The sequence below is a fragment of the Acinonyx jubatus genome, chromosome C1 (genome assembly GCF_027475565.1).
Source record: "Acinonyx jubatus isolate Ajub_Pintada_27869175 chromosome C1, VMU_Ajub_asm_v1.0, whole genome shotgun sequence".
NCBI lineage: Eukaryota > Metazoa > Chordata > Mammalia > Carnivora > Felidae > Acinonyx > Acinonyx jubatus.
The window spans coordinates 76,715,427-76,740,869 of NC_069381.1; the positions used below are offsets into that span (position 1 = coordinate 76,715,427).

A 25,443-nucleotide genomic window follows, 5' to 3' on the forward strand; every position below is an offset into this window, starting at 1 on the left:
TCTGCCCCTCACTCATTTGCATCCTCTCTCTCTCTCTCTCTCTCTCTCTTAAAAAAAAAAAAAAGACTTACTAAGTACGGGCAACAGTGTATTTCCATTTGAATCTTTGTATCTTGGTGAGATATCTTTATCAGATAGAATTGTTATTAAAACCAATACCAAAATAAACTGAACTAGATCTTTAAATCTGAGACTGAACCCATAAAACTCATTAAAAACAAAAAAACAAAAAACCAGAGGCAGGGGCCCCTGGGTAGCTTAGTGGTTAAGTGTCCAACTTTGGCTCAGGTCATGATCTCACAGTTTGTGAGTTTGAGCCCCGCATCAGGCTCTGTGCTGACAGCTCAGAGCCTGGAGTCTGCTTCCATTCTGTGTCTCCCTCTCTCTCTGCCCCTCACCTGCTCTCTCTCTCTCTTTCTCTCCCAAAAATAAATAAACATTAAAACAAAAAAAACCCCAAAAAACAAAGGCAGTAATTTCTTTGACAGTGCCTTTGCAACATTTTTCTAGATATGTCTCCTCAGGAAAGGGAAACAAAAGCAAAAATAAATTCCGGGGACTACACCCAAATAAAAAACTTTTGCACATTAAAGGAAATCATCGACAAAACAAACCTACTAAACAACCTACTAAATGGAAGACAATATTTGCAAATGATATATGTGGTGAGGGATTAATACTCAAAATACAGGAATATAGACCTCTTTGTAATTCAACAAAAAAAAACCCCAATAATCCCATTAAAAATGTGTGGAGGGGGGCGCCTGGGTGGCACAGTCGGTTAAGCGTGCGACTTCAGCCAGGTCACGATCTCGCGGTCCGGGAGTTCGAGCCCCGCGTCAGGCTCTGGGCTGATGGCTCAGAGCCTGGAGCCTGTTTCCGATTCTGTGTCTCCCTCTCTCTCTGCCCCTCCCCCGTTCATGCGCTGTCTCTCTCTGTCCCAAAAATAAATAAACGTTGAAAAAAAAAATTTAAAAATGTGTGGAGGATCCAAATAGACATTTTTCCAAAGAAGACATCCAGATGGCCAACAGACACATGAAAAGATGCTCAACATCACTAATCATCAGGGAAATGCAAATCAAAACCACAATGAGATTTCACCTCACACCTGTCAGAATTGCTAGTGTCAAAAAAAAAGAAGAAATAACAAGTTAAAACAAGGATGTTGAGAAAAAAGTAACTATGTGCACTGTCAGTGGGAATGTATTTGGTGCAGCCAGTGTGGAAAACAGTATGGGGGTTCCTAAAAACATTAAAAATAGAAATATCATATGACACAGTAATTCCACTGCTGGGTTTTTTTTTTTTTTTTAATTTTTATTCTTAATTTAAAGAGAGAGAGAGCACGAGTGGGAGAGGAGCAGAGGGAGAGAGAAAGAATCTTAAACAGGCTCCATGCTCAGTGTGGAGCCCAATGCAGGGCTTGATCCCATGACCCTGGGATCATGAACTTAACTGGAATCAAGAGTCAGATGCTGAGCCATCCAGGCGCCCTTCCACTACTAAGTATTTCACCCAAAGAAAATGAAAACACTAATTTAAAAAGATATATGCATCCCTCTGTTTACTGCAGCATTGTTTACAATAGCCAAGATATGGAAGCAGCCCAAGTGCCCACTGATAAATGAATGGATCAGGAAGATGTGACACACACACACACACACACACACACACACACACACACACTGAAATATTACTCTGACAAAAAAAAAGAATGAGGGCTAGCCATTTGCAACAACACAGATGGCCTAGAGGGTATTATGCTAAGTGAAATAAGTCAGCCTGAGAAAGACAAATACCACATCATTTCACTTACATGTGGAATCTGAATAACAAATCAAACAAATAAAGGAGCAACAGATCCATAAATATAGAGAACTCAGGATGGCCAGAGGGCAGGGAGGTGGGGGGATGAGTAAAAAGGGGTGAAGGAGAGTGGGAGGTACAGGCTTCCAGTTATGGGATGAATAAGTCATAGGGGTGAAAGAGACAGCACAGGGATTACAGTCAATGCTATTATGATAATATTGTATAGTGACAGATGGTAGCTAAACTTGTGGTAAGCACCACATGACACACAGAGGTGTCAAATCACGATGCTGTACACCTGAAACTAATGTAATTTGTATGTAAAATAGACTTCAATAAAAAAAGGAAAAAGCAAAAAGGAAAAAATTACCTAAACCTTAATTTAAAAAGCAACAAATATGTACAAATGCATTACTCTGACTATATCACTTATTACATTAAATATTACGGGTGTATGCTAAAATTTTTACTCATGGGATACCTGGTCATACACGCACACAAACTGGATTGGTCTATGCCAGTGTTTTCTAAATGTTATTTATGGATGTGTACATCAGAATCTCCAGGGTATGCCCTTATATGCTATTTCTTGGGCCTTGTATTCAAGACAAACCAGCACCAAACTGACCTATTCTCTTGGGTTTAACAAGGGGTGAAAGAGAATTAAACATGTAATAATTTCATGATGCTGTGACTCCTGTTTTTTATTGCTATTGTCTGTGAAGCATCTCAAGTCACTCACCAGTGAGTTCTTCCCACACTTTAATCCATTGATTTGCAGCATTTCAACACAGATTCCATGTTAAGTAAAATCAGCATTAATGAAAAACCTAGACTTTATGCCATCAGCTGTTATTTACGTGTTTTTGTCACTTAGTGAACTAAAGGAAGGCACCAGAGATAGAGAAGACACAAATACAAGGAAATGAGTGAATACAGCTAGAAAGAGAAGAGCAGAGATGGCTTTTCCTTCCAGGACATTCTTGCCTCCCTGTTTCTCAATCTCCTCAACTCCAGAGACTTTCATTTCTACCGTTTTTCACCCATCCACCTTGGACCCAGCCTTCACTCAGAACTGCATGACCTCCAGGGCTTCAAAGGGAGTTTTCCTTTCTCTGATCACATCCCTCTTCCTTCCCCTCCGCCTGAGTTTGTTGACCTGCTTTTCCCTGTTGTAACTCTGGTCCCTTTGCCCTTCTCTTTTTTATCAAACCAGCTGGATGACCTCATTTCCGGTTTCTCTTCCCCTGATCCTTTGCCTAAAAAGGATCTAACATTGGGAAAGGGTTGTAAAACCCTGTTCCAAATGCTTCAGAGCCCAGAGTCCTTCATGCTACTGACCTCATTTTTTTTGTGCAGAGTGCCCCGCAGGGCCTGGTTAGAGGTTCCCTACATACTTAGGCGTGAGCATAAAGCGTGAGCATACATGCTGGCGTGAGTATAGCCCATAGACACAATCCAAAGCCCTACAGCTGACACTTATCATCTGGGATTCTAAGACTTCTTAAAAATTGAACTTAACAAGTCTTTGAATGCTATTCAAAAGTATAGAAAGCATACACCTATTAGATTTCTATACTCAAGTATTTGTTAAATAGATGATAGTGAAAAAAAAACAACAAAACTGTTCATTTTCAACAATTATCGCATTGGAGACTTTCGCTTATAAAAGAGACAGTAACAACACTGATTAAAATAGAATGAAAGACATATACGGGTTTTAAATAAGTAGCATTATCTCTCTGAAATTATATTACCTTATTGTACTTTCGAGAGACAATTTGCTTATTCTATTAGCCTGAGGGATCATAGGTTATAACACATTATCGCATTACTTATAATTTGAATTGCTTCATCTTCTGGTAGAACTTAGGATAAAGAAGTATAAGCATTGATACTGTAACAGTGTTGGTAGCTACACTTGTGGCCAGCCCAGCATAAGCTATAGAGATGAGATGCATCATTACATTGTACAGCTGAAACTAATGTGTGTAACATTGTGTGTCAACTACACTCAAAAAAATTTCTTAAATACAAGCATTAATGGGGTGGCTCAGTCAGTGGAGCATGTGACTCTCAATCTCCGAGTTGTGAGTTCAAGCCCAACACTGAGTATAGAGATTACTTACAAACAAAAATCTTAAAAAAAAAAAAAAGAAAGAAATATAGGCATAATTAATTCTGACTTCAAACCTCAGCATTTCTAGGTGAATACATAGAAGTTATAGATTCAGCTATATAAAAAATTTTTAAATAAAAAATTTTACCATTTTAAACATAGTCAAAAATCCTTTTTTTAACCACTAATAACATGTAAAATTTATCTACATGTCAATAATTAGCTCTCAAAGTAAAGTAAAACAAATTCAAAGGAAAACTAACCAAAATGAGTATATAAGAATTTCCTCCCCTTTCATGATCTGTACTCCACTTTGTCAAAATAAAATCCTTCTGTTGCTTATTTTTCTCTGAGGAGCCTTTGTGTACACTGTAAAAATTACCTATGTGCCAATAACAATTTAGGAAGTGGCTGAGTAACAATGTGCGAGTCTCCAATAGAAACGAATCCCTAGAATGTATTAGGTCAGGACAAGGGGTCAGAATTCACTAAAGTTAACATAAAAGGCTCCTAAGAAACAAAGAATAAGCAATGAGCAGACAACAAAAGAATCTTGACAAAAAGGTCTGGTTTCCTTTGAATTTAAGTGCTCTCATTTTACTAATGGCTCTTTCTCTGATTCTGTCAGAGGGGAATTTCGCCCTTTTGAATAACTTATTTTAGTTTTGGTAAAAGAATTCAGATATGGGAAAGACCCACTGGATCACTGAAGGGATCTTCTTCAGTCTCCTAATATGGATTATAATTGTTGAAAGCAGCCAAAAGACCGGCCATTATTACACACGTAAATTTTTCCTGTGGTCTCTTTGCTTTCTCAGTACAATAGAAAATATATGTGCCAATTTCCAGCCAATTGGTAGGGGTTTAGATCCATAGAGTTTTCATAATTTCAATGACATTTGAAAGCTGGTAGCCTGTTTAAATTGCTGGGCAACACCAGCAAATATTTAGGAACTCCCTAATCCACTCCAATACAAGATAGTCTCCTGTACTTAATACAGGCCATGTCAGGGAACTTCAGGCCTCTTCTCAAGCATAAGTCAGGGCACCATCTCTTACTTTTCACTTTGGACAGTGGATTTCTCAACTGAGAAATATATATCACTTTACACATTTGTCCCTTTTGGTGAAGAGTAGGTCTTTAGGCATAAATCATTTATTCATTATTAGACCACTATTAATTGAATACCTGCTATGTGCCAGATACTCTAATAGGTACTGAGGATAAGGCAGTGAACAAAACAGACAAAAATTTCTTCTAATGTTTATTTTTTTATTTTATTTATTTATTTTAATATGAAATTTATTGTCAAATTGGTTTCCATACAACATCCAGTGCCCATCACCTACTTTTGAAAGAGAAAAAAACATACGAGCAGGAGCGGGGGTGGGGCAGAGAGAGACAAGGACAGAGGATCTGAAGCTGGCTCTGTGCTGACAGCAGAGAGTTGGATGCGGGGCTCTAACTCAGCAACCATGAGATCATGACCTGAGCCGAAGGGACACTTAATCAACTGAGCTACCCAGGCACCCCAAAAGACAAAAATTTCTTTTCCGAGCTTCCATTCTATGGAGAGAGAGATATATTAAGTAAACGATTCTATAATGTATCAGATGGTTATATGTGCTATGGAGAAAACTATAGCACACAAAATGATTCGGGAGTGCGGGGATGGCAGTGGTAGCTGTTCTTTTCTTTAAAAGGCAGCTTGACAAGCATTGTTGTGACCTTTCCTTCAGTCACACTAAACTGTAAGGCAAAGAGTAGATGTAGACCTAAAAAGGATTAAATTTTAGGTTTAATAAGGGTTTAATGAACGTTGTAATCTTCCCAAGCATGAAATAAGGAAGAGGAGGTAGAGGAGTTAGGAGTGATTTCAAGAAGGGATTATCATGATTGGCTGTAATATGAAAGCTGGATAAGAAGGGAATAGGGGACAGTAGGTGGAAGGATAGCAAAAAAGGTGATAGGATTAATGGGTTACTGACTGATTCCTGTGTAAGTGAGGAGGTGCAGGATTGTCAGAGTCCTTAAGTTCCTAATACTGTCCTGGGACAGAAATCAGAAGCCCCAGTGAAATTTGATCCTCCATTTTTATTTTGGAGTATGTGGCTCATCAACACCCCTCTTCAGCCCTTTAGGAATCTAGACTTGGACAAATGGACACTTCATAATGGGTCTTCTCATAAAGAGCCTGAAAGTGCAATCAAAGCCAAACAGAGAAGCATCCTTGTTACTCTAGAGGGCTGGGAATTTCTGAGGACTTCCAGATTAGGTTATAGCCTTTTCACAGATTCTCTGTAACTTCCTACTGGACCTGATTTATATTTTTTATGCTGATAGAAATTCTTTATATCATATAGTTTCAGCATTGTAGATGCAAAATTAACTTTTAGTATTTTCCATTGTGATTTTATTATTTACAAAATCTTGATTGACAGGGTTAATGGGACCAAATCTTACAAATAAATCTTCTTAAGCTGATTAACTAAACTCAAGCTTTGTGGTACTACTATATAAAATTTGTGGCTCTTTTCTCACAGATGGGGCTCATGATTACTGCCCACCTCCCCAAAATTATTTGTAATCTTTATTTGAAATGATTATATTAAGATAACTCATTGTTTGTTACACATGTACATTCACATCCAAATTTGAATCTTCTACACATTTAAGTTACATTTGAGAAATATATATTCAATTATATTTAATACTATTTCCAAAATAAATTTGATAAAGGAAATTACAAGCTTTATACCTATGGAAAAACATTACACATTTTGTTAAAATGTTTAACATTTAAAAACTCGTTTAATTTTGCTTTTTAAAAAATTTTTTTAACGTTTATTCATTTTTGAGAGACAGAGTACAAGTAGGGGAGGGGCGGAGAGAGAGGGAGACACAGAATCTGAAGTAGGCTCTAGGATCCCAGCTGTCAGCACACAACCCGATGAGGGGCCTGAACTTGAGATCATGACCTGACCCGAAGTCGGCCGCTTAACTGACTGAGCCACTCAGGTGCTATTTTACTTTTAAAATAGAATGGAAAGTCTGCTGGTAAAAATATTGATATCTAAGGCAAGTAAGTAAAAGGTCAAAGTTTTCAACTATGAAATTGAATAGGGAGGAAGTAAGACTGGGACTACAAGCCATACCTCCCCTTGAGTTAAGTGTAGGTTATTTGACTCAAAACATTTTCTCATGCTTTGTCAACTAATAGGCAGATGGTGTAGAGCCTTGGAGATCACTGCAAGACTTTTTCACTATGAGGGACATGGGTAGCCATTGAAAAGTTCTGAGGAGTGGAGTGACGTGAGATAATTACCAAGATCATTCTATTGCTGTATTGAGGCTAGACTGAAGAAGACCAAAGGGAGAAGCAGAAGCATTGGCGATCTGTCTGCTGCAATAAACTAGATGAAACATTATATGGACTTGGACTAGTTTGGATTCTGGATAGGTTGTGAAAATGTAGCCACAAAGATTTGCTGATGAATCAAATCCTTTTAAACTTGATTGGCTGTAAGATGTGAGACAGGGGATGACTGAATTTTTTTAATTTTTAATTTTTATTATGTTTATTTATTGTTGATAGACAGAGAGAGACAGAGCACAAGTGGGGGAGGGGCACAGAGAGAAGGAGACATAGAATCCAAAGCATCCAAAGCAGGCTCCAGGCTCTGAGCTGTCAGCACAAAGCCCAATGCAGGGCTCGAACTCACAAACCGCGAGATCATGACCTGAGCTGAAGTGGTACGCTCAACCAACTGAGCCACCCAGGAGTCCTGAAATGTTTAGCCTAAGTAACTATTATAAGATTGGAGCTGCCATACACTGAGATGTGGAAGACTGTGGGCAGAGCAGTTTGAAGGGGGATTATCAGGAACTCAGGTCTGGACATAAATACCAAGTTTAAGATGCTCATTAGACTTTCCACATGGAGATATGCAGTAGGCAGTTGGAAGTATGAGTCTGGAGTTCAGGAAAAGGGTTCAAGATAGACATGTAAATTTGGGAGCCAAGGACAGATAAGCCTTGAGACTGGATGTGCTGTTCCTAAGGGTGTTTCAGTAGGGAGAAGGTCCAAGGACTGAGCATTGGAAATTCCAACATTGAGAAGAAAGAACTAGCAAGAGCTGACTTTCAGATTTAGCAACACAGAGTTAACGTATTTTTATTTTTAGTAACAAATTATCCTCTATAGCTGTATGTATTAAATTGCTTCCAAATTTCTATACAAAACCATTTATAAATTTAAATTCTTTTTTTATGTTTATTTATTTTGAGAGAAAGAGACAGAGTGGGGGAGGGCTAGAGAGAGAGGGAGAAAGAATCCCAACAAGGCTCCACACCCAGCACACAACCCACTTCAGACCGGAGCCAGATAATCAAGAGTCAGACACTTAACCAATTGAGCCACCTAGACACCCTGTAAATTTAAATTCTCTCAGTTATCTGGGGATCCTTGTAAATCCATAGGAGACCAGAAAGATGGGCTTCCTCTTGTTGAATGTGATGCTAGAATGTAAGATGGAAAGTTGAAAATGTCTTTCATCTATATTCATGTGATATATTGATTTAAACTAAAATGGAAATTTATGTTTTTCTAAAAAAAACCCATAATTACAACTATTTTATGTCACAGAATAGTCTTGTGATATCTTAGTCTTACTGTATTATGCTGTTACTGGTCTTCAGCCACTTTTTTACCAATAATTTAGAAGCAACTTTTCTGTATTATCTGTCACACATTCCCTGGAAAATCTCAATACTGGGGAAAAGCAATTATCTTCTCCATGAACAATTACAAATTTCTCCATCTTAACTGTCTCAGATATGTCTTACTAAGACATTTTCCCAGTCAATTTTTTCTCCTGTTCTCCATAAACATTATTTCAAAACTATTCAAAAATATTCAAAACTATTTTACTCTTGTAACTTCTTTCCTGCCTTCCTCTCCCATCTTTAACTTAGACTGAATTTTGAGCTGTATAATAAACACACCATTCAAAACCTCTATCCAGATATTTTATGGGCACCCTAAATTCATGTTCAAAACTGCACTCATTATCTTCCTCCTCCCCCAAACTTGCTCCCCTCCTACAATTCCCTTTCCAGTAAATGGTGCCTTCCTCCAAATGCTCAAGCCAGAAACACCATATCATCTTTACATCCACTCTAACAGCAAATCTTTGGGAGTCTACCTCCCAAATAAACCCATTCTCCAGATTCTCCATTTTACAAACATTTTAAGTTTCTTTAAAAAACTCAAATCTGTTTTTGTCACTCTCCCCCTCACTACCTCCCCCACCTTTAATTCAAATCTGATTTGTCACAGTCCTTAAAACTTGGCAGGATCAAAGGATAATGTACTTAATGATAATACACTCTGACTTTTGATACTTTGCATTCATGGTGCTTACTGTGTAGTGGGGAAAATAGACATTAACTATTTGCCTGGCTGTAAAATTACAATTGTAATGGGTGCTATGTAATATGGTTGTAATGAGAGTGTATAATAGGAAGACCAATCTAGTGGAGGCCTCCTTGAGGAAATGACTGAGCTGAGACCTGAGGGTAGGATGGGAGTAGAGAGAAGAAACCATCGTAGAAGCCCTGGGGGGAGAGGGGGAAGGAAGGGAGGAGAGAGTAATAGGGTACTGGAAAGAACTAAAAGGTCAGTGTGGCTGGAAATACGGGAACTGTTGGTGGGATGGTTGGAGCTGGAGATAGAGAATTCAGGTAGGCCTTGTAGCATTTTTTTTTTTTAAGTTTATTTATTTTGAAAGAGAGCCCGTGTGTGCATGGGGTGGGGGAGGGGGACAGAGAAAGAAGGAAAGACAGAATCCCAAGCAGGCCCTGAGGCCATCAGCACACAGCCCAATGCCTGGGCTCTGATGTGAGATCTAGGACCTGAGCCTGTGAGATCATGACCTGCAGCAAAATCAAGAGTCGCATGCTTAACCCACTGAGCCACCCAGGTGCCCCCTCTTGTAGTTCATCTAAAAGGTTTTGATATTTATCTTAAAAGTAATGGACAGTAATTGAAAGGTTTTAAGGGTGTTAACAAGATGAGATTTAGCTTTTTAAAAGATCACTGGAGTGTGGACTATGCGCTTCTCTCTTATATTGGTTCTCAGGAGGAGAGCCAAAAAGTTGACAGCTGAACAAGATTTGCACAGAGTCATTCCTGGCTTTTACTTCCTTTGACTTCCCTTAGGCCTTTCCCAGCGTAAAGGTCACACCCTAGGTCTATACCTAGATCACACCCTAGTTCCAATCTTTTTCCTACCTAATAAGGGTTTAAACAACAAAAACAAGAACACAAACATGAAATCTAAACCAAGTATACGCTACGGTATTGACTCTTCGGTGTTAAATACACTCTTCTAATACACGTCCACAAATAAAAAGGAGGTAGTCGCCAAGACTCTCAAAATCTTAAATCACTCTCTTCACGCAGCTGTCTTTAACTTTGGGGGGAACTGGAGAAAAGTACGAAAACGACGAAAACAATGCAAGCCAAAACTCAGGACACCCTCCCCCCCAAAACAACACAGGTCTAATGCATTGAATTGTTTTAACGATAAACTCTTGGGTGGCACTCCTTCTCCTAAACCCCCAGCTCTTTGCACCATACCTGGCATTCAGTAAAGGCTCAACAAACGTGCACTCCCAGGGTGAAAGACCTTGAACCTCGGCAAAAGCCGGACTGCGGAGCTGATACCTCGCGCACTTTACCCGCCGCCAGGCTCCAGGCGTGGCCACGTGACACGCTCAGGCCAATGGGCGGGCCGCCTGCCCCAGGTCCCCCATAAAGGCGCCTGTCGCTGCCGGCTAGTGGCCGCCGCCATTAGGGCGAGAGCTGGCGGCGACGGTCGGTGAAGGACTGCTACCTCGCACCGCTTCATCTTGTGCAAGCTGGAGGGGACGATCAGATAAGGTTTTTTTCACCAAAGGTAACAGAGCCTCTACCTGGAGCATTGCTTTGGGATCCGGGCCCTCGGCGGGACCCTGAGTAGGAAACAACCGTTTTTTTCTCTTCTCCCCTCCCCCATCAACACTGCGACTGGCGAGGCAGTTGGGGAGGCCATACCGGTGCGTGCGTTGCTGCCCAGGTGAGCTGCCAGTTGCTTTTCTTTGGCTTACCAACTGCAAGCTTGTTGCCCCAGTGGACCCTTTTAAAAACTGGGACCTTCCTCTTAAACGCTTTGGCATTTTTTGCAAGGAAGGGGTGGGAAGAAGGAGGTTAGGGCGAGGGGGTGACGTTCCGGTTACGCAACCGCCTACTCCCAACTCTTGAAAAACATTCCTGGTCTTTGTGCAGCTCTTAGGCCTAGGATTGGTGGGTCTCTAGATGTACTGTAGTTTTGGGTGTGCAGAATAACAGCTTTAGCTGTTGCTGGCATTTTATTGTTCATCCTGGGTATCATCGTTTGGGACAGGAAGATCCCTAGCCTTGATTTATTCCTTTATTTATTCGTTTAACATTATTAAGCTCTTAACATGCCTAATTAATCCTCTGTTGAGTGCGGCAGGTCAGGCTCACCTAACCTCAAGGCACTGGCTTACGTTAAGAATTCAGATGAAGTATCTACAAGTATCTACGTGGTGCTTTGGGACCCTTGGGAAGGACCCGAGTGGGTAGAAGGGGATGGGGGAGGTATCTGGGTAGAAGTGATAAATGAGCTGGGTTTTGAAAGACAGATAGAAATTAGCCTAAAGAGTGATGGGAGGAGCTCTGGTAAGCAGAAGAAAAATTTCAAAACCATGGACAGGTGTGAGCACAAAGTGGGGGCGGGGGGGGGGGGTCAGTGAAGAAGTGTAAATTTTTCGGTGTGGCTTATGCAGGTTGGGGATTAGGATAGTAGCAATATGAGTCTAAGGAGATAGGCAAGGGGGTTTATATATGTGTATATCACGAACAGCAGTGGGTTGAACAGTGTGGTTGTAAATTACTGAACAAAAATCAAAACCTCACTTTTGTATCAATTCAGGTGGGAGTAACAAGTGATTGAACAAAAAAAGTGGTTTGGGGGATCGAAAATAGAAATACCCTATGTACTCAGAATATGTAAATTTATATCCCAGAGTCAGGGAGTGTGTAGATGGAGTTTAAAAAAAACAAAACAAACAAACAAAAAAACCCAAAGAGCAAGGGAAGAACCCTGGAGGATATTAATAGGTTAGCAGAAAATGAGATGATGAAGGAGATAACATCCTCTGGATTTCCAGCCTGACTTCATTTGTTCCCATATCACCCAGTTCCTATCTCTGTCAAAGCAGTAATTATCGGTATCCTGTTGTAATTACCTATTTGTAAGTCTCTATAAAGAGACTGTATCCTCAATTCCTAGTTCAGTGCTTGGCACCATTGTAGGTGCTTTATAAGTATGTAATAAAAGAACAAATAGAATCTGGGGGAAAAAAATAGTGGTATCCTGGAAACCAGATAAGAATTTCAAGAGAGTCAAGATAGTCTAGTGACAGATATTGCTGAGGTCAAGTAAGATGTAACTCAAAAAGAATCCATTTAACAACTAAGTATGGTAAGTATTAGCCTTAGTGTAGGGGGAATTTTAGAGGCATGGCTGGGACAGAATTGAGTGTGAGGTGGGGAGTAAAAACAATGTCATTTTTTAGGATGCTCCGGTGTGAGGTATAGAAGAGAGAAGACTGAGGCTTCAAGGAGACAATAAGATCAAGAGAAGAATTTTTAAGGAGACTTGAGAAAGTGTATATGGAGGGTAAGCTAGTATAGAAATGTTGATGATACAAGCAAGAGAGATCAAGGACCATTGTTATCTCATTATGTAGAGTACCTGGAAACCAAGTTCTAGACAGGGAAGGTGTCCCATTTCTAGAATGAAAGGAGTAGACGACAAGATTGAATCATTGTGAAGAGTATACATTTTCTAGAAATTATCTGTTTGACTTTAAGTGAAGCCTGATTTTAATTTGAAGAAACCATTTTCTCCCTTGAATTGGAGACTGCTCATTTGATGAGGCAGGATTTGGAGTCCCTATTTGAGCTCACACTGGGTGGATTGTCTTTGACCTTTCTGAGCCCTGGAACCATGTGGTATTCAGAATCAAACTCTTGAGTTCCTTGCTGTACTGCTTCCCTGCATGTGTAAAATCTACCATGAAGTTCAACCAGAAGTACCACCACACAGCAGAATAACTTATTCTGTGCTATTTATTGAAATGATGGAAGATGGTTTTGAACAACCTTTATTCAAAACCTCAAAGTTCAGTTCCATCCAAAATTGAGTGTTAGGCTCAAAATATATTAATTTACATTATTTTGTTTTTCTTTTTTTTTTTTTTAACAGTTTGGCTGCTTTTAAAAAAAAAATTTTTTTTTAACGTTTATTTATTTTTGAGACAGAGAGAGACAGAGCATGAACGGGGGGGGGGGGGGGGGGCAGAGAGAGAGAGGGAGACACAAAATCTGAAACAGGCTCCAGGCTCTGAGCGGTCAGCACAGAGCCCGACGCGGGGCTCACAGACCGTGAGATCATGACCTGAGCCGAAGTCGGATGCTTAACCAACTGAGCCACCCAGGTGCCCAATTATTTTGTTTTTCAATCAGCTCAATTCCTTGAGACTTCAGTAAGCATATAGCGCAATACAATTTAATACTTGCACCATTGAGGTGGTAATAATTGAAGAATTTTGTAAACATTTTTTTCTTGGCAAACTCAAGAAGTTGGTTTTTGCCAAAGACATCAGACTCTTCCTGATATGTCTGTGCCTACATTGAATTTGAGGTGAACTTGTATGTTTCTTGTAACATTTTGGAAACATGTTTTAGCTTATGTGTGCATTTCAGGAAACCTTTGGCTTCGTTTATAACTTTTGTCAGGAATGACTGGAATATTCACAACCACTTCAAAGACTTTTGTTCCTTAGAAGTTTAAATTTTTATTCTTGTATGTTGTTGGTAGAGATATAAATTAGAATCTCTCAATGGCAATTAAACATATAGCAATATGTAAAAGTGTTGTCCTAAAAATCATTAATAGAAATATATCCAAAGGCCAGGCCAAAATTTATATATATATCTCTAATAGGTATTGGCAGATGTAAGCAATGATGTATTTATGAGGATATTGATTGCAACATTATATATATTTAATGGGAAGCCATTAAAAATAGAGGGGCTGGGGGTATTTGGAGGCTCATTTGGTTAAGCAAGTGACTCGATCTCTGTTCAGGTCATGATCTCATGGTTTGTGAAGTGAAGCCCTACATCAAGCTCTGCACTGATTGTGAGGAACCTGCTTGGAATTCTCTCTCTCCCTCTCTTTCTGCCTCTTCCTCTCTCTCTTTCTCAAAATAAATAAACTTAAAAATGGAGCTGCCCTGGGACCATTTCTAATATGAATTAAGTGTGAAAAAGTTTCTAAAAGGATGCACAAGAAACTGCTAACAGTAAGGAGGAGTCCTAGTTGGCTAAGGAACAAGAATGGGAAAGGAAACTTTGTATGCCACGTGGATGTTAAAATTCAAATAAACTCATTTTTTAATGAAGTCTATAAATAGTATATCATTCTTAAGAATTTTTCCAAAACTCAAAAGATTATTTTATAATGAGCTATTAAGTGAACAAAACAGGTCTGATTTTCAGGGCAGCTGGGTGGCTCAATTGAGTGTCTCTTGATTTCAGCTCAGGTCACAGTCCCAGGATCATAGGATGAAGCCTTGCATTGGGCTCTGTGCTGAGTGTGGGGCCTGCTTGGGATTCTCTTTCTCTGTCCCTCTCCCCTGCTTGCATGTGCTCTTTCTCTAAAATAGAAAATAAAATAAAATAAACATCTGATTTTCAGCCAATTTGTTCAGGGAACCATAGAAGGATCTGACAAGGTGATACTAATTATGTGATTATCTTAAAGTAAACCAGAACTTTTCAGAATTTGTTACATTGTCTTTGTGCAATTGTCAGTGGTGGTTGTTATGTAACATTGAATTGTTAAGAGATAGAGATTCTTAAGAGATGAATTCTCATTCTTAAGAGATGAATTCTTAAGAGATGAGGTAAGATTTCATCTGCCTTTGCTGTCTTTCCATGGATAAAAAGTGTCTGAAAGCAGAAACAATAATAAAATGACAACTCACCATGAACATTGGAAACAACAGTGAACTTTCACAGAGATAAGAGAGGCTACAGGTTATGTATATTTGGCAGTATACTTGTAACTCCATAGTTTAATCATGTTGGAGTATAAGTAAGTGACACCTTTCAGCTGATTAGAACCTACCATTATATCAAATAAGGTGAAAATATTTTGGGGGTTTGTGTTGCTGAACTATTATGCTGGCATTTTGTTTTCTATTACTGAGAACATTTTCTAATAAAAACTAATAATAAAATTATTAGGATTAATAATAAAAGAAAGGCTTTAGAGAAAGTAGAATCGTGTCAGCTAACAGAAATTTGCCAAATATAAAATACCACAACTCCTTAAAAAAATTTTTTTTAATGTTTTATTTATTTTTGAGACAGACACACAGCATGAGCAGGGGAGGGGCAGAGAGAGAGAGGGAGACACAGAATCCAAAGCAGGCTCTAGGCTCTAAGCTGTCAGCATAGAGCCCAACGAGGGGCTTGAACTCACAAACTGTGAGATCATGACCTGAGCTGAAGTCAGACACTTAACCGACTGAGCCACCCAGGTGCCCCCACCACAACTCCTTTAAAAATTTTTTTAGATAAGGGGGTGCCTGGGTTGCTCAGTCAAGCATCTGACTTCGGCTCAGGTCATGATCTCACAGTTTGTGAGTTCGAGCCCCATGTCAGGCTCTGTGCTGACAGCTCAGAGCCTGGAGCCTGCTTTGGGTTCTGTCTCCCTTTCTGTCTCTCTCTCTCCCTATTTCTCCCTCTCTCTCCCTCCCTCCCTATCTTTCAAAAATAAATAAACATTAAAAAATTAAAATTTTTTAATAAGAAATGGAAGATTAAAATACATTTAACAGAAAGACTGGGGTAATTACAAAGAATATTTTATAAAGGAAATAATTATTCTTTTGTCCAATGATAAATCAGAGCTCTTGTTCATGATCAGTCCATCTGCAGCCTTCAGCCATAGTGTACCATAAGTTTATTGCTTAAAATTTCCAATATATAGAAAAAATAGACCAAGAACACCTGTATATCTACCAACAATTGTCAATATTTTGCCCTGTTTGCTTGTGTATATAGGTTTTTCTCCCAAATCATTTAGAACCTATTTTAATGTTGTTATTCACATCAAATTTTTTGAGCATACATTTAAACACTTTTCTTACATAATCACTATACTATTCTCATATCTATCCTAATGTATTCTCAAACCTGTCAAAATGAACAATTCCATAATTTTCCCTAGTTGTCCCCAAAATATATTTAATAGTTGATCTCAAACCAATATTTGATCTAGGATGATAAAATTGAGTTCTGTTATGTCTTCAGACATTTTCTTTTATAATCTTTTTATAAAAGACAGACCATTTGTCTTTTTTTACTTGTTTTAGGTCATTTGTCTTATAGAATTTTATATATTCTACATTTGTCTGTTTTCTTAATGGTTTTGTTTCATTTTTTTTCTAGCACTGTCCCACAGAACTTTCCTGCACTGATAACAATGTTTTATAGCTGCATTGTCCCATATAGTAGCCAATAGACTTATAACTTATGGCTATTGAGCATTTGAAATGTGGATGAGTTTTTGACTTAGGAAATTTTGGTTAATTTGAACTTAAATACTTCCATGTGGCTAAAGGTTGTTATATTGGACAGTGCAGCTCTAGCCCTTTAATTTTTTTTTAAATTTATTTCATTTTGAGGGGGAGAGAGAGAATCCCAAGCAGGCTCTGCACTTTCAGCACAGAGCCTGACATGGGGCTCCAAATCACAAACCGTGAGATCCTGACCAGAGCCGAAACAGAGTCGGATGCTCAACCCACTAAGCTACCCAGATGCCCTAGCCCTTTAATTTTGTTACAAGAAAATTAAATCTAAAAGATTGTTAGATATTTTTCGCAAAATATGTAGGTGAACCTACAATGATAGCTCATCATCACCCAAAGTCCTTTGTTTGCTTTAGAGTTCACTCTTGGTGTTGTATATTCTGAGGGTTTGGGCCAATGTATAATGGCATGTTTCCATCATTATGATCTAATATGAAGTCTTTTCACTGCCCTAAAAATCCTCTGTGCTCTCCATCTTTTTCTCCTTCCCTCTCCCCAACTCCTGGTAACCATTGATCTTTTTGCTGTCTCCATAGTTTGCCTTTTACAGAATCTCATAGTTGGAATCATACAGTATGTATGTAGCCTTTTCAGATTGGCTTATTTTGCTTAATAGGCATTTAAGATTCCTCCATGTCTTTTCATGGCTTGATCGTTCTTTTATTTTTAGTGCTAAATAACCTTCCGTTTTCTGGATGTTTCCCAGTTTATCCATTCTCCTTCTGCAGGACATCTTGGTTGCTTCCAAGTTTTGGCAAAGTTTTAATAAAGCTGCTATAAACAACTGTGTGCAGGTTTTTGTGTGGAAAGGTGTTTTTAAGGAAAAAATTTAAGGCTGACTAGAGCATACCTACAGACATAAATACTAGCAGAAATTAATTATAAATAACTAATTTGTAAAGGCAAATTACAAATAAGACTTAATTACAAATAAGACTATAGAAAATATAGTCTTAAAAGCAGGAAATATAATTATGTATTGTATACTCTTTAGAGGAAAACTTTCTTAAACCTAATTAAAAAAGGAACCTACAATAGCAGAAATAAAGGAATTATTAATGAAATAATAGGATTCTGGAAAAGGGGAAAGATCTTCATGGAAAAGGGGAGGCACTTATGACGTAAGAGGAAATAGCAGGAAATAAAAGAAGTCAAGGGAAAGTAATTTTTAAAGGGTGTCTCTTCGGGATACCAGGGTGGTTCAGTTGGTTAAGCATCCAACTTCGGCTCAGGTCATGATCTAACGGTTCGGTTTGTGGGTTCGAGCCCCACAGTGGGCTCTGCTGATAACTCAGAGCCTGGAGCCTGCTTCTGATTCTGTCTGTCTCCCTCTCTCTCGGCCCCTCCCCAACTAGTGCTCTGTCTTTGTCTTTCAAAAATAAATGTTAAAATTTTTTTTAAATAAAGGGTTTCTTTTATAAACTGAGATCCTTTGCAAAAGGGTATAGTGGAGTTGAGGTTTTGATGAGGGGAACAGGTTTGGAAAAGGCATTTTTTTAACTGATAAGCATTCATTAAGTCATTCATTCATCTTTTTTTTAAGGCAGATTCCTGAGCAACGAGACTTAAAACATTCCTGAGCAACGAGACTTAAAACATTCTTTAAAAAATTTTTTTTTAATTTAATGTTTATTTTGAGAGAGAGAGAGACAGCATGGGCAGGGGAGGGACAGAGAGACAGGGAGACACAGTCTGAAGCAGGCTCCAGGCTCTGAGCTGTCCACAGAGTCCTACACAGGGCCTGAATTCCCAAGTCATGAGATCATGACCTGAGGTAAAGTTGGATGCTTAACAGACTGAGCCACCTAGGTACCCCAAAAGTAAAACATTCTTGATTTCTTCCCCTATTTCTCCCTATATAAAAAGTCACATCTTCTCTATCTCTAACATAAAACTGAATCTGAACACTTTAATTCAGCCTCTGTAGGCTCTGTCCTAGGCATTAGTCAAACAAGACCTCAGTCTGTCCTATAGCAATACAAACAAAGCAGGAGAGAGGGTTTGGGAGACAGATAGTAAACCAGTAGATAAACAAGGTAGTGGCAAAACAGTAATAGCTGAGGGATTAACATTGCAGACAAGAATGCCTATTTATGGGGTGCCTGGGTGACTCAGTTGGGTAAGTGTCTGACTTCGGCTCAGGTCATGATCTCACGGTATGTGAGTTCGAGCCCTGAATCGGGCTGTGTGCTGACACCTTGGAGCCTGGAGCCTGCTTTGGATTCTGTGTCTCCCTCTCTCTCTCTGCCGCTCCCCCACTTGTGTTCTGTTTTTCTCAAAAATAAGTAAAACAAAAATTTTTTTTAAAATGCCTATTTAAAATAAGGTTGTGAAGGAAAAGCATGGAGAAATACTTGGACCACACATAACAAAGGTTTTGTATTCAGACTATATGAAGAACTAAAAATCAGTAAGATAATAGCAGACAACCGAATAGAAAAATGGGTAGGACACTTCAGCAGGTGATTGACAAAGAAGATATTCATGTGGTCAATAGACATTAAACAGGTTTTTCATATCATGAATCCTCAGTGAAATATAAAAATCACAATGAGATCCCATCATACGCTCACCAGAATGGCTAAAATGGAACGCAGTGATAATTTTTTTTTAATTGAAACAATTTTTTTTGTGTTTTTATTTATTTTTTGAGAAAGAGAGCACGCAGGGGAGGGGCAGAGAGAGGGAGACAAGCAGGCTCCTCACTGCTTATGCAGAACCAGATGCGGGCTGGAACCCACAAACCATGAGCTCATGACAAGAGTCAAAGAGGCTCAACCAACTGAGACACACAGGCACCCTGCTAACCCTAAATATTAACAAGGATATGGAATAAGTGGGACTCTCAAACTGCTGCTCCTATAAATTGGTACATTTTTGAAATCTGGTATCTCCTAAAGTTGAATATACAAAACTTATGACCCAACATTTTCACTTCTGAGTTTATACCCAAAATAATGTATGTGCATATTCACCACAAGCATGTTCATAGCATGTACAAAGATGTCAGACACTGTAAGCAACCCAAAAGTTGCAAGATGAGTTGGATTGATTGTACAGTCCAATTCAATCATAATATACTATACAGCAATGAAGACGAACAAATAACAGATAAATCTCAAACATAATATTGATGAAAGGCCATACGCAGTGTAATACATAGTAAATAATACATTTATGTAAAGGTCAAGAGCAGTCACAATTTAATCTATGGGAAAGAAGTTATCTTAGTGGTTATCTTTGTGAAGAAGAGGGTCTAGTAATTGGGACACTCCAAAGATAGGTTAACTTTAAATAATTGCAAAACAGAACCAGTTTCAGTTGTAACACTAGACCATCCCCTTTGTTAATAACATTAATGGTTGTAGTCCATGGGCACCTGGGTGGCTAAGTCAGTTAAGCCTCTGACTTCAGCTCAGGTATGATCTCGTGGTTCACAAATTCGAGCCCTGTGTCAGGCTCTGCTGACAGCTCAGAGCCTGGAGCCTACTTCACATTTTGTGTCTCCCTCTCTGCCCCTCCCAGCTTATGCTGTCTCTCTCAAAAATAAAAACATTAAAAAAAAATAAAAAATTTAAAAAAAAGTTCACATTTGTATGACATGAGAAGAGTGTAATGAAGTGAAATAAATTATAAGATTGTTAATCGCCTTCAAGTTAATTCACTTCAGTGTAGTGGTTCTTAATCCTGGCTATACATCACAAGCACCGGGGATATGTAAAGAGTAAACTGATTTGCAAGCCCTGTCTCCAAGGGGCCTGGGCATTTGTCATTGGTATTTTTAAAATGATCCACAACACCTCACACCCATTATAATGGCTGGTAATTAAAAAAATAAAATTAGGGGCGCCTGGGTGGCTCAGTCGGTTGAGCGTCCGACTTGGGTTCAGGTCACGATCTCGTGGTCTGTGGGTTCGTGCCCCGTGTCGGGCTCTGGGCTGATGGCTCAGAGCCTGGAGCCTGCTTCCGATTCTGTGTCTCCCTCTCTCTGCCCCTCCCCCGTTCATGCTCTGTCTCTGTCTCAAAAATAAACAAACGTTAAAAAAAATATATTTTTTAAATAAAAAAAATAAAATTAAATAAAAGTGTGAGGAGGTGGAGAAAATTGGAACCCTGTAGACTGTTGATGGGAATGTAAAATATTGCTGGTGCCATGGAAAACAGTATGGGACTCCTCAAAAAAAAAAAAAAATTACCGTGTGGTCCAGCAGTTCTCACTTCTGCATTTCTGGGGTGTATCCATAAGAAATGAAGGCAGGGTCTTGAAGAGATAACTATATACCCATGTTTGTAGCAGTATTCATAATAAGCAAGAGGTGGAAGCTAACCAAGTGTCTGTTGAGGAAATGAATGGATACACAGAATGTGACATACAGATAATTAAATATTGAACTTTATAAAATGAAGGAAGTTCTGACATGCTACAATATAGATTAATCTTGAGGACATTATACTAAGACAAATATTATATGATTCCACTTAGATACCTACTAGAGTAGTTAAATTCATAGAAACAGGATGGTGGTTGCCAGGGGCTGGGGTGAAGAGAGAATGAGGAGTTATTTAATAGGTATAGAGTTTCAGTTTTGCAAGATGAAAAGGTTCTAAAGATTAGTTGCTCAAAAATGAATATACTTAATACCACTGAACTGTACACTGAAAAATAGTTAAAATGGTAAATTTTATGTATTTTATCATAATTTCTTTAAAAAGATCCAGAAGTGATTAATACGTGGTTGAGAACTAACACTGCTTTAATTTTTTTTTTTTTACATTTATTTTTGAGGAACAGTGAGACAAAGTGTGAGTGGGGGAGGGGCAGAGAGAGAAGGAGACACAGAACCCAAAGCAGGCTCCAGGTTCTGAGCGAGCAGTCAGCACAGAGCCTGATGCGGGGCTCGAACCCATGAACTGTGAGATCATGACCTGAGCTGAAGTCGGACGCTCAACCGACTGAGCCACCCAGGTGCCCCTAACTAACACTGCTTTAATGCAAACAAATACACTGGCTAAATCTAACACTGTTCTAAAAAAATGGACAATTTATTTAAACTCGCTTTTTGTTTCATTGATGTACTTCGTAGTACCTTTGCTCTTTTATCCTTAAAGTAATAATGCTGTGTAGGAATTTTAGATATTGTCTTACTGAAATACGAAGTTTTACTTTAGATATAGTAATATGCACTAAAGACTAGCATTTTAATATGTGTCATATTTCTTTCTAATAGGTTTTAAAAGGCACACTTTAGGGGTGCCTGGCTGGTTCACTCTGTTGGAGCATGTGACTCTTGATCTCAGGGTTATGAATTCAAGCCCCACGTTGGGCATGGAGCCTACTTAAAAAAAATAAATCACTTAAATTAGCCAGAAAAATCCTTTATTTTGCCTTTCTTTCACTGAATTAATAATTGTAGAGTAACTATAAACATTCCTGTTAATTCTTTTTTACCAGGAACTTACAGACTTTTTCTGTTAAGACCTCAGTTTGTGTTTTAGAAAGGCAGAAGAAATACTGTGAAATTTTAAATACCTTAAATCATCCAAAACTAAGGCATACATAATGAAAGAACTCTTAGTACTTACATAGAAAAAGGTTTGTATTTGTGTAAAAATGGATTCATTTATCATTTGGCTTTTCTGTCTTAATCATGATGTACTGCAAAATATAATACCACTCTTTAACCCTTTTTAGTTCCTATAGAAACTATATTAAATGTGCTTTGAAAGTAACTTAGTTTTGTATTTGTGTTTTAAGGACGTGTATTTGTAGGCAACATTGTACTATCAGTGTTTGACGCAGTTAAGAATGTCTCTGTCAAGTCGACAAACAGCAATTGTTAACCCTCCACCACCAGAATATATAAATACTAAGAAAAATGGGCGATTGACAAATCAACTGCAGTATCTACAAAAAGTTGTCCTGAAGGCTTTATGGAGGCATAATTTTTCCTGGCCTTTTCAGCAGCCTGTCGATGCTGTGAAACTAAAGTTGCCTGTAAGTGTGTCCTATGATTATGTTAACTATAAAAGAAAAATCCCATAGATCTCTAAAAGAAATAAACTAGTCTTTAATATTATAAAATATCTTTAATAAAGACGATTTATTCCATACCACTGAAGAATTTCCCAATGAGCATTTTTTTTAAATGACAAAGCTCATTTTTCTAAGCATTAATTCTTATTTTAACAGTTTGTAGTAAATTATAGTTAATGCTTTCTTGTTATAGAATGTGTCACTTTTTTTTGAATGTGTCGTTTGACCTTTTGATGCAAGGTTGTCATGAATGTCACCTTCTCCATGAAGTTGCTCTTGACACTTTTTGTCTTAGAAGCATCATACATAAGACTTAGAGGCATCATACATAGAATTCAATTTTAGGTCTTTTGTTAGGAATTTTTAGCCATCTGGTAACAGAACGGTTAAGTAATTTGTTAAGTAGTAAACCATGGCACTGGGATTATACTCTGGGTCTGTCATACTTCCTAAATTCTAGGTTTTTCTTCATGCCTTTCACTTTTTATTTTCCAGTATAGTTCTACTTTTATGTTCTTGTCTTTGTTAGTCTTATTTGTTGTTTATTTTTTTCTCTGAAGAAAAATGCCATGGCAGTCAGCTTTGTTTCTCATCACAAAGGTTTTGTTTTCTAGATTATAGCCTTTTAAAGGTAATCAATTGCTCTTTCTAGTTACACGTATATAGCTTCTTAAATTTCTTTGTGTACCAATAGTTGTGATGAATTTGTTCTTACTACTAACATTTAGAATTTTTTCATGAAAACCACAGGATTATTACGCCATTATAAAAACCCCAATGGATTTAAATACAATTAAGAAGCGCTTAGAACATAAATATTATATGAAGGCTTCAGAGTGTATAGAAGACTTCAACATAATGTTCTCAAATTGCTATTTATACAACAAGGTATGTAAGGTTTATGTTATACTTGATTATTTTTTTGGTCTTACATATAGAGGATGTGCATAAAAAGTGTGCTGATTTCAGTTTTCATACCTTGATTTGGGGTATTTGACATTTTTTTTTTAATTTTTTTAACGTTTATTTATTTTTGAGACAGAGAGAGACAGAGCATGAATGGGGGAGGGTCAAAGAGAGGGAGACACAGAGTCTGAAACAGGCTCCAGGCTCTGAGCTGTCAGCACAGAGCCCGACGCGGGGCTCGAACTCACCGCGAGATCATGACCTGAGCCAAAGCGAGATCATGACCTGAGCCGAAGTCGGACGCTTAACTGACTGAACCACCCAGGTGCCCCTGGGGTATTTTACATATTTTTAAGGATACGGGTTTTTTTTTTGCTGGATTTCATAATTTTCATGTATCAATATTTTTTCATGATCTATTTGCCATAATTTTGCCTGAAGAGGGAGGGAGAAATTCCCAAGCTGACTCCACCTTGTCAGTGCAGAGCCCAACATGGGACTTGATCTCACAGACCATGAGAACATAACCTGAGCCAAAATGCCAATGATAGCTGGTTTCTGTGAATAAAGTATCATTTATGTGTTCTTTACCATACTTCTGCCATTTCAGTTATAAATGATAAACCAATCTAAGTTAAATGTTCATGGTATGGATTCAAACAAATTACGTACATCTAAACTTCATGACATGACAAGTTAACCTAAAGATAATGTGTTCTATTCCAGTAGTAGTGTTTGCATTTGTGTTGATGCATTCACTTGTCTGATACTGTATGTGGACATTTTGACCCTAATTTTCACTTTTGCTTTCACCTGTAAAACTGGATTTGTGTATTAAGCTTTTTCTCCATATAGTATTCCTGTTTCCTAGAGTACTGCATCCTTTTTAAGCTGTTCCATATCTAAATATTTTAAAACTTGCATCCCATTTACTCAAAATCACTAGTGATGCTGAAATGTAATAGAAATTTGGTTCCCAAACTATCAGTGCCACCTTAAATTTAAGACTCTTAACAAGAACCATATGATCCTCTCAATAGATGCAGAGAAAATATTTGACAAAATACAGCATCCTTTCTTGATAAAAACCATCGAGAAAGTAGAGATAGAAGGAGTATACCTCGAGATCATAAAAGCCATATATGAATGACCCAATGCTAATATCATCCTCAATGGGGAAAAACTAAAATCTTTCCCCTAAGGTCAGGAACAAGACAGGGATGTCCACTCTCACCACTGTTATTCAACGTAGTATTGGAAGTCTTAGTCTCTGCAATCAGAAAACACAAATAAAAGGCATCCAAGTCAGCCAGGAGGAGGTCAAACTTTCACTCTTCGCAGATGACATGATACTCTATATGGAAAACCCAAAGGATTCCACCAAAAACCTGCTAGAACTGATCCATGAATTCAGCAAAGTCGCAGGATATAAAATCAACGCACAGAAATCAGTTGCATTCGTATACACCAACAATGAAGCGATAGAGAAGTCAAGGAATCGATCCCATTTAGAGTTGCACCAAAACCCATAAAATACTAGGAATAAATCCAACCAAAGAGGTGAAAAATCTATACACTGAAAACTATAGAAAGCTTATGAAAGAAATTGAAGAACTCACAAAAAAATGGAAAAAGATTCCATGCTCCTGCATAGGAAGAACAAATATTGTTAAAATGTCAATACTACCCAAAGCAATCTACATATTCAGTGCAATCCCTATCAAACCAGCATTTTTCACAGAGCTAGAACAAATAATCCTAAAATTTTTATGGAACCAGAAAAGACCCCAAATAGCCAAAGCGATCTTGAAAAAGAAAACCAAAGCAGGAGGCATCACA

The 25,443-nt window shown here is 38.2% G+C and overlaps 1 protein-coding gene and 1 long non-coding RNA gene across 7 annotated transcripts in view; one reads left to right on the top strand and one right to left on the bottom strand.

Moving 5' to 3' along the window:
• LOC113599256 (uncharacterized) overlaps positions 1-11,137 on the bottom strand; it is a 35,552-nt gene extending 24,415 nt beyond the window's left edge. The window contains exon 1 of the long non-coding RNA XR_003420015.2: positions 10,573-11,137. This is a non-coding gene — a long non-coding RNA (uncharacterized LOC113599256). The remainder of the gene's footprint in view (positions 1-10,572) is intronic.
• BRDT (bromodomain testis associated) overlaps positions 10,753-25,443 on the top strand; it is a 79,182-nt gene continuing 64,491 nt past the window's right edge. The window contains exons 1-5 of one of the 6 annotated variants that reach the window (XM_027058614.2): positions 10,753-11,050; positions 12,576-12,679; positions 22,117-22,257; positions 22,420-22,659; positions 23,449-23,586. In XM_027058614.2, the coding sequence (XP_026914415.1) occupies positions 22,471-22,659; positions 23,449-23,586 (327 nt within the window). In that variant the 5' untranslated portion in view covers positions 10,753-11,050; positions 12,576-12,679; positions 22,117-22,257; positions 22,420-22,470. Of the gene's footprint in view, positions 11,051-12,360; positions 12,482-12,575; positions 12,680-22,116; positions 22,258-22,419; positions 22,660-23,448; positions 23,587-25,443 lie in introns of those variants that run through there. The other 5 variants (XM_027058613.2, XM_053214423.1, XM_027058615.2 and 2 more) reach the window with 5 other exon arrangements.